This window comes from Diceros bicornis, chromosome 26 (assembly GCF_020826845.1).
Source record: "Diceros bicornis minor isolate mBicDic1 chromosome 26, mDicBic1.mat.cur, whole genome shotgun sequence".
Classification (NCBI taxonomy): domain Eukaryota; kingdom Metazoa; phylum Chordata; class Mammalia; order Perissodactyla; family Rhinocerotidae; genus Diceros; species Diceros bicornis.
This window is the reverse complement of record NC_080765.1, coordinates 45,506,616-45,518,849: the sequence shown is the minus strand read 5'-3', so window position 1 is coordinate 45,518,849 and position 12,234 is coordinate 45,506,616. Positions and strand designations below refer to the sequence as shown.

At 62.1% G+C, this 12,234-nt stretch overlaps 4 protein-coding genes across 7 annotated transcripts; 2 read left to right on the top strand and 2 right to left on the bottom strand.

Moving 5' to 3' along the window:
* The first annotated feature begins 2,148 nt into the window (after positions 1-2,148).
* Positions 2,149-3,412, top strand: CLDN9 (claudin 9). The gene has a single exon (XM_058570231.1). It carries the CDS (start codon positions 2,514-2,516, stop codon positions 3,165-3,167), a length of 654 nt encoding a protein of 217 aa, XP_058426214.1. The 5' UTR covers positions 2,149-2,513; the 3' UTR covers positions 3,168-3,412.
* A 728-nt stretch (positions 3,413-4,140) lies between these two features.
* On the bottom strand, positions 4,141-7,418 carry CLDN6 (claudin 6). Of its 2 annotated transcripts, none has more exons than XM_058570229.1 (2): positions 7,341-7,418; positions 4,141-5,494 (listed from the first exon to the last, which is right to left on the bottom strand). In XM_058570229.1, exon 2 carries the CDS (start codon positions 5,458-5,460, stop codon positions 4,795-4,797), a length of 666 nt encoding a protein of 221 aa, XP_058426212.1. In that variant the 5' UTR covers positions 5,461-5,494; positions 7,341-7,418; the 3' UTR covers positions 4,141-4,794. The 2 variants fall into 2 exon arrangements, with proteins under 2 accessions (XP_058426212.1, XP_058426213.1); XM_058570230.1 differs by lacking the exon at positions 7,341-7,418 and adding an exon at positions 6,571-6,731.
* Positions 7,419-8,322: 904 nt separating this feature from the next.
* TNFRSF12A (TNF receptor superfamily member 12A) lies at positions 8,323-10,386 on the top strand. The gene is made up of 4 exons (XM_058570228.1): positions 8,323-8,448; positions 9,187-9,291; positions 9,539-9,673; positions 9,757-10,386. The coding sequence occupies exons 1-4, from the start codon at positions 8,355-8,357 to the stop codon at positions 9,810-9,812; spliced, it is 390 nt and encodes a 129-aa protein (XP_058426211.1). The 5' UTR covers positions 8,323-8,354; the 3' UTR covers positions 9,813-10,386.
* A 407-nt stretch (positions 10,387-10,793) lies between these two features.
* On the bottom strand, positions 10,794-12,212 carry HCFC1R1 (host cell factor C1 regulator 1). 3 transcript variants are annotated; one of them, XM_058570227.1, is made up of 4 exons: positions 12,161-12,212; positions 11,450-11,506; positions 11,217-11,345; positions 10,794-10,992 (listed from the first exon to the last, which is right to left on the bottom strand). In XM_058570227.1, the coding sequence occupies exons 2-4, from the start codon at positions 11,479-11,481 to the stop codon at positions 10,857-10,859; spliced, it is 297 nt and encodes a 98-aa protein (XP_058426210.1). In that variant the 5' UTR covers positions 11,482-11,506; positions 12,161-12,212; the 3' UTR covers positions 10,794-10,856. The 3 variants fall into 3 exon arrangements, with proteins under 3 accessions (XP_058426210.1, XP_058426208.1, XP_058426209.1); XM_058570225.1 differs by lacking the exon at positions 12,161-12,212 and adding an exon at positions 11,823-11,963; XM_058570226.1 differs by lacking the exons at positions 11,450-11,506; positions 12,161-12,212 and adding an exon at positions 11,823-11,963.
* Between the last annotated feature and the right edge of the window lie 22 nt (positions 12,213-12,234).

The following is a 12,234-nucleotide window of genomic DNA, read 5'->3' as shown; positions in this document are numbered from 1 at the left end:
TGGTCAACTGTCTGGGATTCCCTAGGACGCATCTTAACACTCAAACCGGGAACGTCCCGAGCAAATAAGGACAAGTTGGTCACATTAAGCCCAAGGCAGGAGGCGGACTGTTTCTCTGGGCCTGGGGGAGAGAACAGGCCCTGGGCTGGGGCTGCCCAGGATGGGAGGCCTTGTGTGCGGGTCGGTGGGCCCCTCAAGAGACCCAGGGCTTGCCACTGCCGTCTCATACCTGCCCAAACCAGTGCAGCTGGATTCCTCTTGGCCCTGGAAGGAAGGCCACAGAGGGAGCCCACTGGAGGCTGGCCTCTATTTGCCCTTCTTCTCAGCCACCGCTACTCCTGTGAAATCTCAGGCCCCGGGGGCTGGATGAGTTGCATAAACGGCCCCAAGATTCTCCACGGCCGTCCCAGTCAGCAGGGGGCTCTGGCCATTTTCCAGCTCTCTGTCATCATGTCCATGAGGCTGGAGGAGCCCTGCCCCGTGGCAGTGTGGGGAGGCACGGGCATGGGGGAAGCCCTAACCTTTCAGACCTGCTGCTGGGCGCTGGCCTCAGGCTCTCCATTTTAGGGGGAGGGGTTCTCAAGCTTTTTTAAGTCACGTGCCCCTTTGCAAATCTGATGAAAGTATAAACCTCTCTTCCCCAAAATGCCAAACCCATTCCCAGAAGCAATGCACCCAACCTGAAGTTAGAATCCTTTATAAATAAAGCCCCATTGAACAGGTGAGGAGGCCCCCAGCGCCCTGCCCCTCCACCGGGTGTAGAGGTGCAGCAACCAGACATGCAAGGGGGGCCCTCACAGTCCTGCCCCCACTGGCTTGGTTGGCTCCAGCTTGGGCCCCAGCCCTCCCGGGCGCCAGCCTAGGGGTGCCTCCTCCCAAGGCAGCCAGGCCAGGGGCCTTCCTCAGGAGGAGGCGTGGAGGCCAGAGGCTCTCTCCCCCAACTCTGCCTTTGAGCCTCCTCCCATCCCGGAAGGTGTATGAATGGAAGGAATTTTCATCAGCCTTCCCCTTTCCCTCAGTTCTTGGCACCAAGGGAGGGGCTTGAGGGAGTTCGTGACCCACCCCCCTAAAATGAGGGGCTTGTGTTTGTGGGTCACATGAGGTTTGTCAAAGGGGTTTTTGACCCAAGGAAGTTAAAGACTTTGACGTTTCATGATCTGTCCTTGGTGGGGGCAGGATTTGAGCCATGGTCTGTGTGACTCCCAGGCTGCCCCCACCAGGGGTGTCACGGGCTTCGAGGGGGTCTACAGGAGGGGGTCTTTCTGGGGACTGTGAGGCAGGGCCCAGGGAGACCTGAATCACCTGGGCTTTGCCTCCCTCCCCTCCTCCGTGGCGTCTCATCCAGAGACATCAGTCACTCCCCATGGAAGAGAGAGTAGGTCCTGGGGTTTCACCTCGCTCAGGCTCCTGCCCCTCCCCCACCCCACAACAGGCCCCTTCTCCTTTGGCCCCTGGAGACCTTCAGCAGCTCAGCTCGGGCCCCCAGTTTCAGCAGCAGGGGTGGGGAGGGCACACCTGAGCTGAGGTAGAAGTGGGGGATGGATTTCTAGGCCGTTACCTGGGCGATGCCACCTGAGCTGGGCGCCAGGCACCTGTCACCCCGGGGAACAGTGTGGGCGGGGCCTCACCCTTGGGAGCTGCCAGTGCCACTGGGCTGAGATAGGAGACAGATCGGATTCCGGAGGGTCCCCGGCGGGCAGGGGTACAGGGGCGGGGGAGTGCGAAACTCGGGGAGCTGGGGTGCATTTGCATCATGAAACGAAACAGGGTGAGAGAACAAAGCCGGCAGGGGAGGGGCGGCAGGGGTGGGGAGGCTCAGGAAGGCAGCCGAGGGCCCCGCATCCCTTATTCCACAGCTCCTCCTCAGTCTCCCTATTCCTTTGTCTCTGCGTTCCCACATGCACGGATGTTCTTTTGTCCCCCGTTCCTTCCTGATCACAGTACCCCCCCCTCCCCGTTGACCTGGAGGGCCCCCTCCCACCCCCAGCCCTGCCTCATCCCTGTAGCTCTGGCTTCCCCAGTCCTGGCCTCCAGCTCCTCCCCCGCCTTGGCCTTAAAACCCTGCCTGCGGCAGGGAGCTGGCAGAGTCTCCAAGTGGCACCCGAAGAGAAGAGTGTGCATCGCACAGTGTGAACCTGCGCCAGCCTGAAGGTGGGTCGGGAGGGTCTGTGCAAGCTGGGTCAGACGGGCGGTGGCCAGACGTGACTGCAGGGTGTCAGGAGCAGCAGCCACCAGGCATCTGACAGGCAACGGGCCCCTGAGGGGACGCTAGCTAGCTACTCAACTAAGCAGGACCGTGAGGCTGCTTTGTTTGTCGAGGGTCCGAGACACACCTGTGAGGGGCACGGAGCAAGGAGGTGCCTCACAGGAGGCCCACAGATGTGAGGACTGTCCTGGCCTGAGAACGCCAACTTCCCCTTTCCTGGGCACCAAGACCCCACCCAGCATCGTCTAACCCACCCCTCCAGTCTACCAGGCCGCCTAGGGTTGAGAAGACCTCACTGAGGGGACAGATGGCTTCACCTGGCCTTGAACTACTGGGCATGACCCTGGCTGTGCTGGGCTGGCTGGGAACTCTGGTGTCCTGCGCCCTGCCCCTGTGGAAGGTGACTGCCTTCATTGGCAACAGCATCGTGGTGGCCCAGGTGGTGTGGGAGGGGCTCTGGATGTCCTGCGTGGTGCAGAGCACGGGCCAGATGCAGTGCAAGGTGTACGACTCGCTGCTGGCGCTGCCCCAGGACCTGCAGGCGGCCCGTGCCCTCTGCGTCATCGCCCTCCTGCTGGCCCTGCTGGGCCTGCTGGTGGCCATCACGGGCGCCCAGTGCACCACCTGCGTGGAGGACGAAAGTGCCAAGGCCCGCATTGTGCTCACCGCGGGGGTCATGCTCCTTCTCTCCGGCATCCTGGTGCTCATCCCTGTCTGCTGGACGGCCCACGCCATCATCCAGGACTTCTACAACCCCCTGGTGGCCGAGGCCCTCAAGCGGGAGCTGGGGGCCTCCCTCTACGTGGGCTGGGCGGCCGCTGCCCTACTCATGCTGGGCGGGGGCCTCCTCTGCTGCACATGCCCCCCACCTCAGATCGACCGGCCCCGCGGACCGAGGCTGGGCTACTCCATCCCCTCCCGCTCGGGCGCGTCCGGGCTGGACAAGAGGGACTACGTGTGAAGTGGAGGGTGACCCCGGAGGCCTTGTGCTGATGCCCTGCTTAACCCCTGCCTTCTGTCGACCCCTCCCCAGGTGAAACCCACTTTCCAGAAGCTCCAGTCAGGCCTGGCTGCAGGTCTGGTCTTATCTGGCCTGGCTGAGCCGAGACCCACCTCATGGCCTGCCCTCACCGCTCCTCAGCCAGGGCCTGAGCTGATGGGGTACTCTGACCTGCCTCTGCCTGTCCCAACAAATTGCTTCCTTCTTTTTTTTTTTGTTTTTGTGAGGAAGATCAGCCCTGAGCTAACATCCATGCCAATCCTCCTCTTTTTTTTGCTGAGAAAGACTGGCCCTGAGCTAACATCCGTGCCCATATTCCTCCACTTTATATGGGACGCTGCCACAGCATGGCCTGACAAGCGGTGCGTCAGTGCGTGCCTGGGATCCGAACCCGGGCCGCCAGCAGTGGAGCGCATGTGCTTAACTGCTACGCCACGGGGCCGGCCCCCCAAATTGCTTCCTTCTGCTGTCCAGGACTTAGGCTGGCCCTCCTCCTCTTCCTCTCTCAGCCCTCCACAGCCCCAGGAACCTGGACCTCATGCAAAGGGCAGTAGCTCCTTGGCTCCAAAGCAAGGAGCAGATCATGCTCTTCTTGCCCTGGGGTTGGTCTCCTCCAGCCTGGCCGCCACCTGCATCCAGAGGCCCAGCCCAGGCCCTCTGGGAGCACTAGTCTGCTTCAGGCTGGAGGCCTGGCCCCCCACCCCCACCTGCGAGTCAGGAATAAATAGAGCATTTGTAACTTGGCTCCTTTGATCTGTGGTTGGGCAGGTGGACTCCCCTGGGGCTGTCAGGCCAAGGCCTGCTCCGGGTCCCGCCAAGTGGGTAACCTCATTGAGGCCTTGCAAGGCACGGGGGCAACAAAGATGAGCCACTTGTGCCCACCTCCTCCTGCCAGGCCAGTCCTCAGCAGCCCCTCAGCAACGCCAAAGGCAAGGAACACAACAAAACGTGCTTTATTTAGTAAAAAGTGGTGAGTGTGGGCAGGGCATGGCAGAGTGTGCAGGGGCTAGAGGTGAGAGGGTCAGAGGTCCACTGCACAGCTGGGACACGGCTCAGGATGGAGGAGCCCGAGGTCAGAAGACATGGAGGTGGGTGGTTCCTTGGAAACTTTACACCTGCTCTTCTACAGGCTACCTGAGGCTCAAGAGCCTCTGGGGGTTCTAGAGGCCTGACTAGCAAGACAGGGCTTGTCCCTGCAAGCCTGAGAGGCCCTGCCCCAGCAGCTGCAGGAACTCTTGGGGACAGGCTGACAGCACCCGGACAGCACGCAGCCTTCCCACTGAGCCCGCAGCTCCAGGTTGGCCTCCCAGATGGGGATGTCCAGGGTGGAGAATGATCCAGAAACTCTGAAGCACCATCTCTTTGGCTCCATCATCCAAAGGTGAGAAACACCAGCAGCAGAGGCCAGGGGGAGTCTGAGTTTCTTCTTGGCTGGGTTATCAAATAGACTTAAAAAATACCACGCCCAAAAAAATTAAAAGCAAAAACAAGATAAAAATAACCTCAAAGCTGTCATGGATCACCCTCTTGATGACTCCAGCTCCGGGTTAGCTTCCACTGTCAAAGGAGCCCCCACTGCCCTCCCGAATTAGACATAATTCTTAGTAGGGTACTCAGAGGGACCCCCAGAGGTGGCATGTGGGATGGACGCTGAGTATCGGGCCATGTAATGGCTGGGGCCCCGGGACCCCCCAGAGGGGCAGGTGCAGCACAGCAGCCCCCCACCCAGCAGCAGAAGGCCAGAGCCTGCCCAGCCCAGGTAGAGGGAGGCTCCTAGCTCCCGCTTTTGAGCCTCGGCCACCAGGGGGTTGTAGAAGTCCCGGATAATGGTGTGGGCTGTCCAGCAGATGGGGATCAGGGTCAGGACTGCTGAGATGGCAAAGATGATCCCAGAGGCAAGCACCAGACGTGCCTTGGAGTCCTTGTCCTCCACGCAGGTGGTGCACTTGGCCCCGGCCAGGTAGACCAGCAGGCCGAGCACAGCCACGAGGAGGGCGATGATGCAGAGGGCACGGGCCGCCTGCAGGTCCTGGGGCAGCGCCAGCAGTGAGTCGTACACCTTGCACTGCATCTGGCCCGTGCTCTGCACCACGCAGGACATCCAGAGCCCCTCCCACACCACCTGGGCCACCACGATGCTGTTGCCGATGAAGGCGGTCACCTTCCACAGGGGCAGGGCGCAGGACACCAGGGCATTCACCCAGCCAAGCAGTGTCAGGATGATGCCCAGGATTTGCAGACCAGCGGAGGCCATGCCGAGGTGGAGGCTGAAGCTGAGAGGAGCTGCACTGGGGGACAGAAGCAGAGTAATGTCAAGATGGGCCGGCCCAGACGCCTCGTTCCCAAAGAGTGCTAAGCCCCATACCATGTGCCGTGGCCACCACACAGGACACCAAAAATATGAACTCTGGGAGTTGGGTTTCATGTCCTGTAACATGGGCAAGGCACACTCCCTGAGCCTCATTCCCTCATGGGCAAAATGAGCATTTAATGCTTTAGTATTTATTTTTTTCTCTAGTTATATGACAGGCTTACAAGAGTGAATATGTGAGCACCCAATCCTGGCTGTTTTGAGTGCAAATGAAATATAAAGCCTATGCCCGCACTAGTCCATGGCCTCAGCCACTGTGGGTACATTTTATCAAACAGCAAAGTGCCAAAAAGAGGATGAGACAACAGTACAATTTCCAGGTGGTTTTCACAGAGCACACAGATGATGGGGTGGCTCTGGCTAGGAGTTTCAGGCTTAAAACTTGTCAGTTTCCACACCAAGATTAGAGATCCAAGTCTCCCCCCACCACCCAACAGGAGTGTCCAAACCCTCACCCCAACCTGGTTCCATCTCCCAGATAGGTGATTACCAGTTTGATCTTTTTGTGTGTGTGCGTGAGGAAGATCAGCCCTGAGCTAACATCCATGCTAATCCTCCTCTTTTGCTGAGGAAGACCGGCTCTGAGCTAACATCTATTGCCAGTCCTCCTCCCTTTTTTCCCCAAAGCCCCAGTAGATAGTTGTATGTCATAGTTGCAATACCAGTTTGATCTTAAGATCTTGTGTCCCCGGTGGCCTACCAGTCCTGGCCTTGCCTTCCTCTGCCTGGCCCAGCCCAGCCCAGCCCTGGTCAAACTCGGGAGGGGCAGGAGAGATGAAGAAAAAACCCCTCCCACCTAAAAGCACTTCCTTCCCCAAGACCACCGGCTGCCTCCCTGGGTCCTGCTCTGCTGTCCCCAAGGTTGGGGATATTTTCTTGTGTATTCTTGCCCCAAATGCCATCCTCTCAGGACACAACTTCCCTAAAAGGAACTAAAATCCTTGGAGTCTGTCCAGTGAACCAGTTCCTCTGCAGCAGCCGGGGCCTCCTCACCTGTCTCCCCTCACACTCCACTTCGTGTTAGAGGTCGCCACCGGGATCAGTTCTGTTCAGGATCCTGTTGTGGCTCTCCAGTGCCCAAAGTAGCCAAGCGCGGCTTGGACAGAAACTTAGCCCCAGCCCCAGCAGTGTGGCCAGAGGGCAGATTCTCCACTTGCTTCTCGTTTGCGCCCCGCCCTTACCCGGACCGAGCTCCTGACCTCGAGGGAGATCGGACGGGGCCCGCCAGCCTGCACTCCTCCCAACCTGATGTCAGCCCTCCAGGCCTCTGGCGGAGTTAGGGCCGGCCTAGGCACCGGGCACCTCTCCCTTCCAAGCGCGCCCCTGCCCCCGGTCCAAGGGCTCCCCCTCTCGCTGTCGACCCCTATTTCCCTCCGAGTCCGGCCCGAAGAAGGGTGTCCTCAGCTCCCCAGCCTGGGAGCCCGGCGCCCGGGAGGGGTTTAATGGCGGCGCTAGCAGTAGGGTCCGCTTCGGCAGGTGAGGGGGAGGGGAGCCCCGCCCCAGAGAGGCAGCGCAGGTGGGGGAGGGGAGCCCGGGTTTCGGTGCCTTTGTCCTGGGGGAGGGGGAGGGGCGTTTAACCCTGCTGGGGCTGCCGAAGGACCCGATCAGCTCCGCGGCTTTGGTGCAGCCCCCCGCCCGGGGGCTCGCCGACCCGGGGGCCGCCGCCAGATCACACTCACCCCACCCACGCCGCCACGCCCCCAGCACCCCGCTCCTCAGGCCGTCTACCTCCCCCCCAACACGCACCCCTCCCCCAGGCTCACCTGCGAAGAAGTCCACAGAGATTCGTAGGAGCCCGCCGAGTGTGGGGATGGGGGCGGAGGCGGGGGTCTTAAAGAGGCTGTGACGTCACCGGACCACCGCCCGGGGGAGGGGCAGATACCCCAGTCCAGCCTGCAGCCGGCGCGCGAATCCCAACCGCGTCAGTGGGGGCCGCTCGAGCCCGGGGCCACTGGGCCCGCATCTGGCCCGGGTGCGGGCTGACGTCGGGGCCCGCAGTGGGTGAGACCCGAACGGAGCTTAGGTTACGACTCCGCCACTTAATAGCACTGTGACCTCGGGAACTCACCCAGCCTTCCCGAGCCTCGATTTCATACTCTGCAAAATGGACACAACGAGCCCAGATTTTACTGTGTAACTATGTCCTAAGGTAGATATTAAAGGACGCATTATTAACAACAACAAACACATAAATACAGAGAACAGATTGGTGGTTACCAGAGGGGAAGCGGGGAGGGAGGAGGGCGAAAAGGGTGACGGGGCACATGTGTACGGTGACGATGTAATTAGTCTTTGGGTGGTGAACATGATGTAGTCTACACAGGAATCGAAATATAATGATGTACACCTGAAAGTTATATAATGTTATAAACTAATGTTACCTCAATAAAAAAAATGAAGGACATATTATTCTTGTTCTGTTATTATTAATGCCCCTGGGGTCCTTAAGAAAGCTGCAATTATCTCTGCCATGGGTTGTTTCGTGTCGGATTCCCCCTGCCCCTAACACACACCTCCCGGACCTGAGCTGCGAGAGGGCAGGGCCAGGCGGGTCTGAGTCCCTGCAGGGTCCCGGCCGTTCGCGCGCGAAGACCGTGTTTGTTGAGCGAACGGGTGAACTTAGCGGGCCGGGCGGGGCGGGACGTCCCGGAGTGGATCGCGGGCCGGGCCGAGGCGAGGGATCCGCCCCGGAAGGCGGGGGCGGGGGCGGGGCCGCCGCTGTCTGCGAGGGCCGGCAGGCGGCGGGCACAGTCGGCAGCGGCCGCCGGACGCGCACCATGGCTCCTGGCCCGCTGCGCCCGCGGCTGCGGCTCCTCGTGCTGGGACTCGGGCTGGCGCTGCTGCGCGCCGCCGCCGGGGAGCCGGTGCCAGGTACGCCTGGCGGGGGCGGGGGCCGGGCGGGAGGGCGTGGGGGCCGGAACCCCCAGCTCGGGATAGGGAGGTCGCCATTGGGGGCCTAGAGGAGGGGGCAGCACTGGGGTGACTGGGCGGACGTGGGGATCGAGGGTCAGGTGGTCTCCAGACATTGCGCTCCCTCGCCAGGGGAAGTCCCATCCCGCTTCGAGCTTCATCCACGATTCAGGCCTGTTTTCCCGCCTCTCTAACTCGGGGGGCTTCTGTCCTGAAAGTCCGGACTCGGAAGTGGAGAAAAAGTTTAGGGCGGGATGTTTCCTCCGGTGAGGGGGCACGCCCCCAGCCAGGTCAACACCGGGTCTACCCAGCTCCAGTGACCTAAGAGTCGGGAGGGGTGTCGAGAGCCTCGGGGGTCTGTGCCCCCTATACCATGTGGGGTGCCCCCTTCCATCCGGTGACTTCAGTGCCCAGCTATGCGGGGGGAGGGGACCGGGGTCGGGCCCGGTGCCCGGGAGTGAGTCACCCGCCGGCGGCAGGGGGGGTTGTGGGGACCTGATCCCCCTCCACCCCCCCGCGTCCCGCGCTACGCCCCCTCCCTCCGCGCCGCCGTGTCCCGGTCGAGGCGTGCGGTCACCTGTGAGGAATGCGGGGGGAGGGCGCCGGTGACTCACGTTATTCGAGCCGGCCGACCCTGACCTCAGCCCCCAGAATAGCCGCGCCCCGCCCCCAGCCTCTGACCCGCGGCCCCCTCCCCAGGCACCACCCCCTGCTCTCGCGGCAGCTCCTGGAGCGCGGACCTCGACAAGTGCATGGACTGCGCGTCTTGCCCGGCGCGACCGCACAGCGACTTCTGCCTGGGCTGTGAGTGGGGGGCGGGGCCAGAGGCGAGCGGACCCCTGACTGGGGGTGGGGGTGCTGGGGTGGAGAGGGAAGCAGTGAGCTTCAGATCTGGGAAATTAATGGCGGGGGCGAGGACGCGGGAGGCGGGAGTAGGGAAGGGATTCGGATCAGGGTGGGGGCCACGGTGGGGGAAAGGCTTCAGGCTCAGGTCTAGGGGGCGGGGCTGGGCCGGAGAGGGGTAAGGTCTGACTTCGAGTCCCGCCCCCAGGCGCTGCGGCCCCTCCGGCCTCCTTCCGGCTGCTGTGGCCCATCTTGGGGGGCGCTCTGAGCCTGGCCCTCGTGCTGGGCCTGCTTTCCGGCTTCTTGGTCTGGAGACGGTGCCGCAGGAGAGAGAAGTTTACCAGTGAGTGTGCCCAGCCCGCCCGCCGCCTCCATAACTCCCCAACCTCTCCTCTGCTCTTGACCACCCTTCTGCTTGTCTTGCAGCCCCCATCGAGGAGACCGGCGGGGAGGGCTGTCCTGGCGTGGCGCTGATCCAGTGACAGTGAGCGCCCCTTGCCAGCAGGAGGCCCCACCTACTCATCATTCATTCATTCATTCATTCATTCTGGAGCCAGCCCCTACCTCCCAGACACACAGCCAGAGCCAGCCAGGCTGTTCCAACCACAGGGGTGTGGAAGGATGGGGTTCGGGTGAATCACTGCTCTGAGGTCTGGGCCCAGGCTTCCGAGGAGACTTCCAAGGTGTCTGACTGCCCTGTCTCTGGCTCCAGAACAGAAAAGGAGACCCACGCTGGCTCACACCAGACAGCTGACACTAAGGAACTGCAGCATTTGCACAAGGGGGTCCCTCTCCCCGCCATGGCCTGGGGGCCAGGCTGACCTGAGGGACAGACACAACACCAGGCCCCACCCACTCAGATGTACTGAAATTCCACCACGGGGTCTCACCCTGGGGGGTTAGGGACCTGTTCCTAACACTAGGGGGCTGGCCCTCTAGGGGGGGCTGGCCCTAAGACACTGCCCCCAAATCCCCAAAGGGGGGGGGATATTTATTTTGGGGAGAAAGTTTGGAGGGGAGGGAGAATTTATTAATAAAAGAATCTTTAACTTTAAATGGTTCGGAGAGTGTCCTGATCCCCAGCCCGACTTCCCAGAGCTGGCGGGAGCAGTGAGTCAGCCGCGGGGGCGGGGGTGAGGCTCTGACTCACACATTCTCAATGCCTGAGCCCAGCCTGCCAGGACCTGGCCCGGGCCCTGACCGTTTTCCAGGGAAGATCTTGAGGAGAAATCCCAGCATCCAGCGCCCCAGCCCTCCCCCTCTTCCCAAAGGCCCCAGGTTCCAGACTGAAACCTTTATTTGCTCAGCAATCTTTATTCAGTTCTCCTGTGGGTGGGGTGGGGGGGGGGGAATGCCTCCCTTCCCAGGTTCCTGCCCCTCCCACCCCAGGCTCTGTGGGCACAGTGTCCTCCTCTGTTAGGGGAAGGTCATGGAGGAAAAGCAGGGCAGCTGGTCCCTTCGTGGGGGTGCTGGTCTCCCTGTCGTGGGGAAGAAGGAAGGTGGGCAGGGGCAGTGCCCACCAGCACTCAGAGCTCCATTATGTCCCCAGCTGGGGTTGCAGGGTAGTGGGAGGTGGGGGTGTCCCCCAGCCTCAGCAGCCGGAGGGCCTCAGGGATCAGGTTCCCAGGGTAGCGCCAGAGAAGCAGCTCAGAGCAAGGGCTCCTGGAAGAGGAATGGACAGTCAGGGCACAGGGCTGAGGCTGGCCTGGCAGAGCCATCCCCCACCAGGGGCTCCTGCTGTAGGCACCTTCCAAGAAGCCAAGATGGGAAACAGAAGTTGGCTAGAAGCTAAAAATAGCAGGATGAGGCAGGGCCTGGAGGTTAGCTCCCAGGAGCGGGTATGATCCTCCAGAAGACCCAGCCCCTGGATGGTGGATAGTGCCTACCTGAGTGGGGGCAGAGCTGGGAGGAAAGCCATGGGGGGGCTGCAATAAGGGTGGTCATTGTGCAGGCTGAGTCGAGAGAAGTGGGTGGCCATGTTCTCCTCGGACAGGAACTGCTTGCGCAGGGGTTCCCTAGAGAGAGACAGGGAGGCAAGCAGGGTGGGATATTCAGAGGGGAGGCAGTCTGATGGGGACCTGAGGTCTTGTTGGGAGTCCCTCCCTGCCCCCAAACTCACTGCTCCTCCTCCAGGCGCCGCTTGGTGCTCATGGGCACGGCTCCTCGGAGAGGGGAGCTGGGAAGAAAAGAGAACCAGGTGCACCCCACCCTCTTGGCCCCATCCCGAGGATCTGCCTGCCTGAGCCTGCAGGGTCAGCCAGGAGCCTCCAGCACATCCCTGTCTTAGCTGACACCTAAGTCACCCCTCTCTCCCTGGCCATCCAGCAGCCTGCCGCGGAAGTCTCAGTCTCGAGCCTCCAACCCTGTCTTAGCTCATGTACAAGCCCTGCCGACTCGCCCCATCGCGTGTCACCCTGCAGACCTCCCCTGAGCCCCCAGCCAAAGCTCTTGCACTCCTGGGCCAGGCCCAGCCAGGGCCCCTCCACACACACCTCGTGTCCACGCCTCGGGGCGACCCCGAGGCAGCCCGCGGATCGCGCTGGGCCCGACCCAGGGGGCCTCGCTCCAGGGGCTGCTGCAGGATCATTGGGGTTCGGGGTCCCGAGGGCAGGGGTGGGATCCAGGCGACAGGGGCGGAGCCTCTAAGGGCGTGGCCCAACGCGAGGGGCGCGGCCGTAGGCGCGCGCAGCGGGGAGGTTCCGCGCAGGCGCGAAAGACGGGCGGCGCGTGGCTGGAAGGCGGATCTGCTCGGCAGGGTGGGGGAGGGGATCCGGCTCAGGGGGGGCTGCGGTGGGCGCTACTTAGTGTCGAGGATCTTCGCGGCGGTCACCTCAGTTCCTGGGGCTCGGGTTAGTACGCGGCGGCCGCCTTCGCGCCGGGCCTGCCAGCGGTCTTGGAGAGGTG

Coding starts and splice junctions, on each gene's coding strand:
- CLDN9 (XM_058570231.1), top strand. CDS start 2,514: ATGGCTTCACCTGGCCTTGAACTACTGGGCATGACCCTGGCTGTGCTG.
- CLDN6 (XM_058570229.1), bottom strand. CDS start 5,460: ATGGCCTCCGCTGGTCTGCAAATCCTGGGCATCATCCTGACACTGCTT.
- TNFRSF12A (XM_058570228.1), top strand. CDS start 8,355: ATGGCTCCTGGCCCGCTGCGCCCGCGGCTGCGGCTCCTCGTGCTGGGA. Junction 8,449..9,186: donor CGCCGGGGAGCCGGTGCCAG/GTACGCCTGGCG, acceptor CCCCCTCCCCAG/GCACCACCCCCTGCTCTCGC. Junction 9,292..9,538: donor CAGCGACTTCTGCCTGGGCT/GTGAGTGGGGGG, acceptor TCCCGCCCCCAG/GCGCTGCGGCCCCTCCGGCC.
- HCFC1R1 (XM_058570225.1), bottom strand. CDS start 11,917: ATGATCCTGCAGCAGCCCCTGGAGCGAGGCCCCCTGGGTCGGGCCCAG. Junction 11,346..11,449: donor CGGCGCCTGGAGGAGGAGCA/GTGAGTTTGGGG, acceptor GTCTCTCTCTAG/GGAACCCCTGCGCAAGCAGT. Junction 10,993..11,216: donor CCAGCTCTGCCCCCACTCAG/GTAGGCACTATC, acceptor TTCCTCTTCCAG/GAGCCCTTGCTCTGAGCTGC.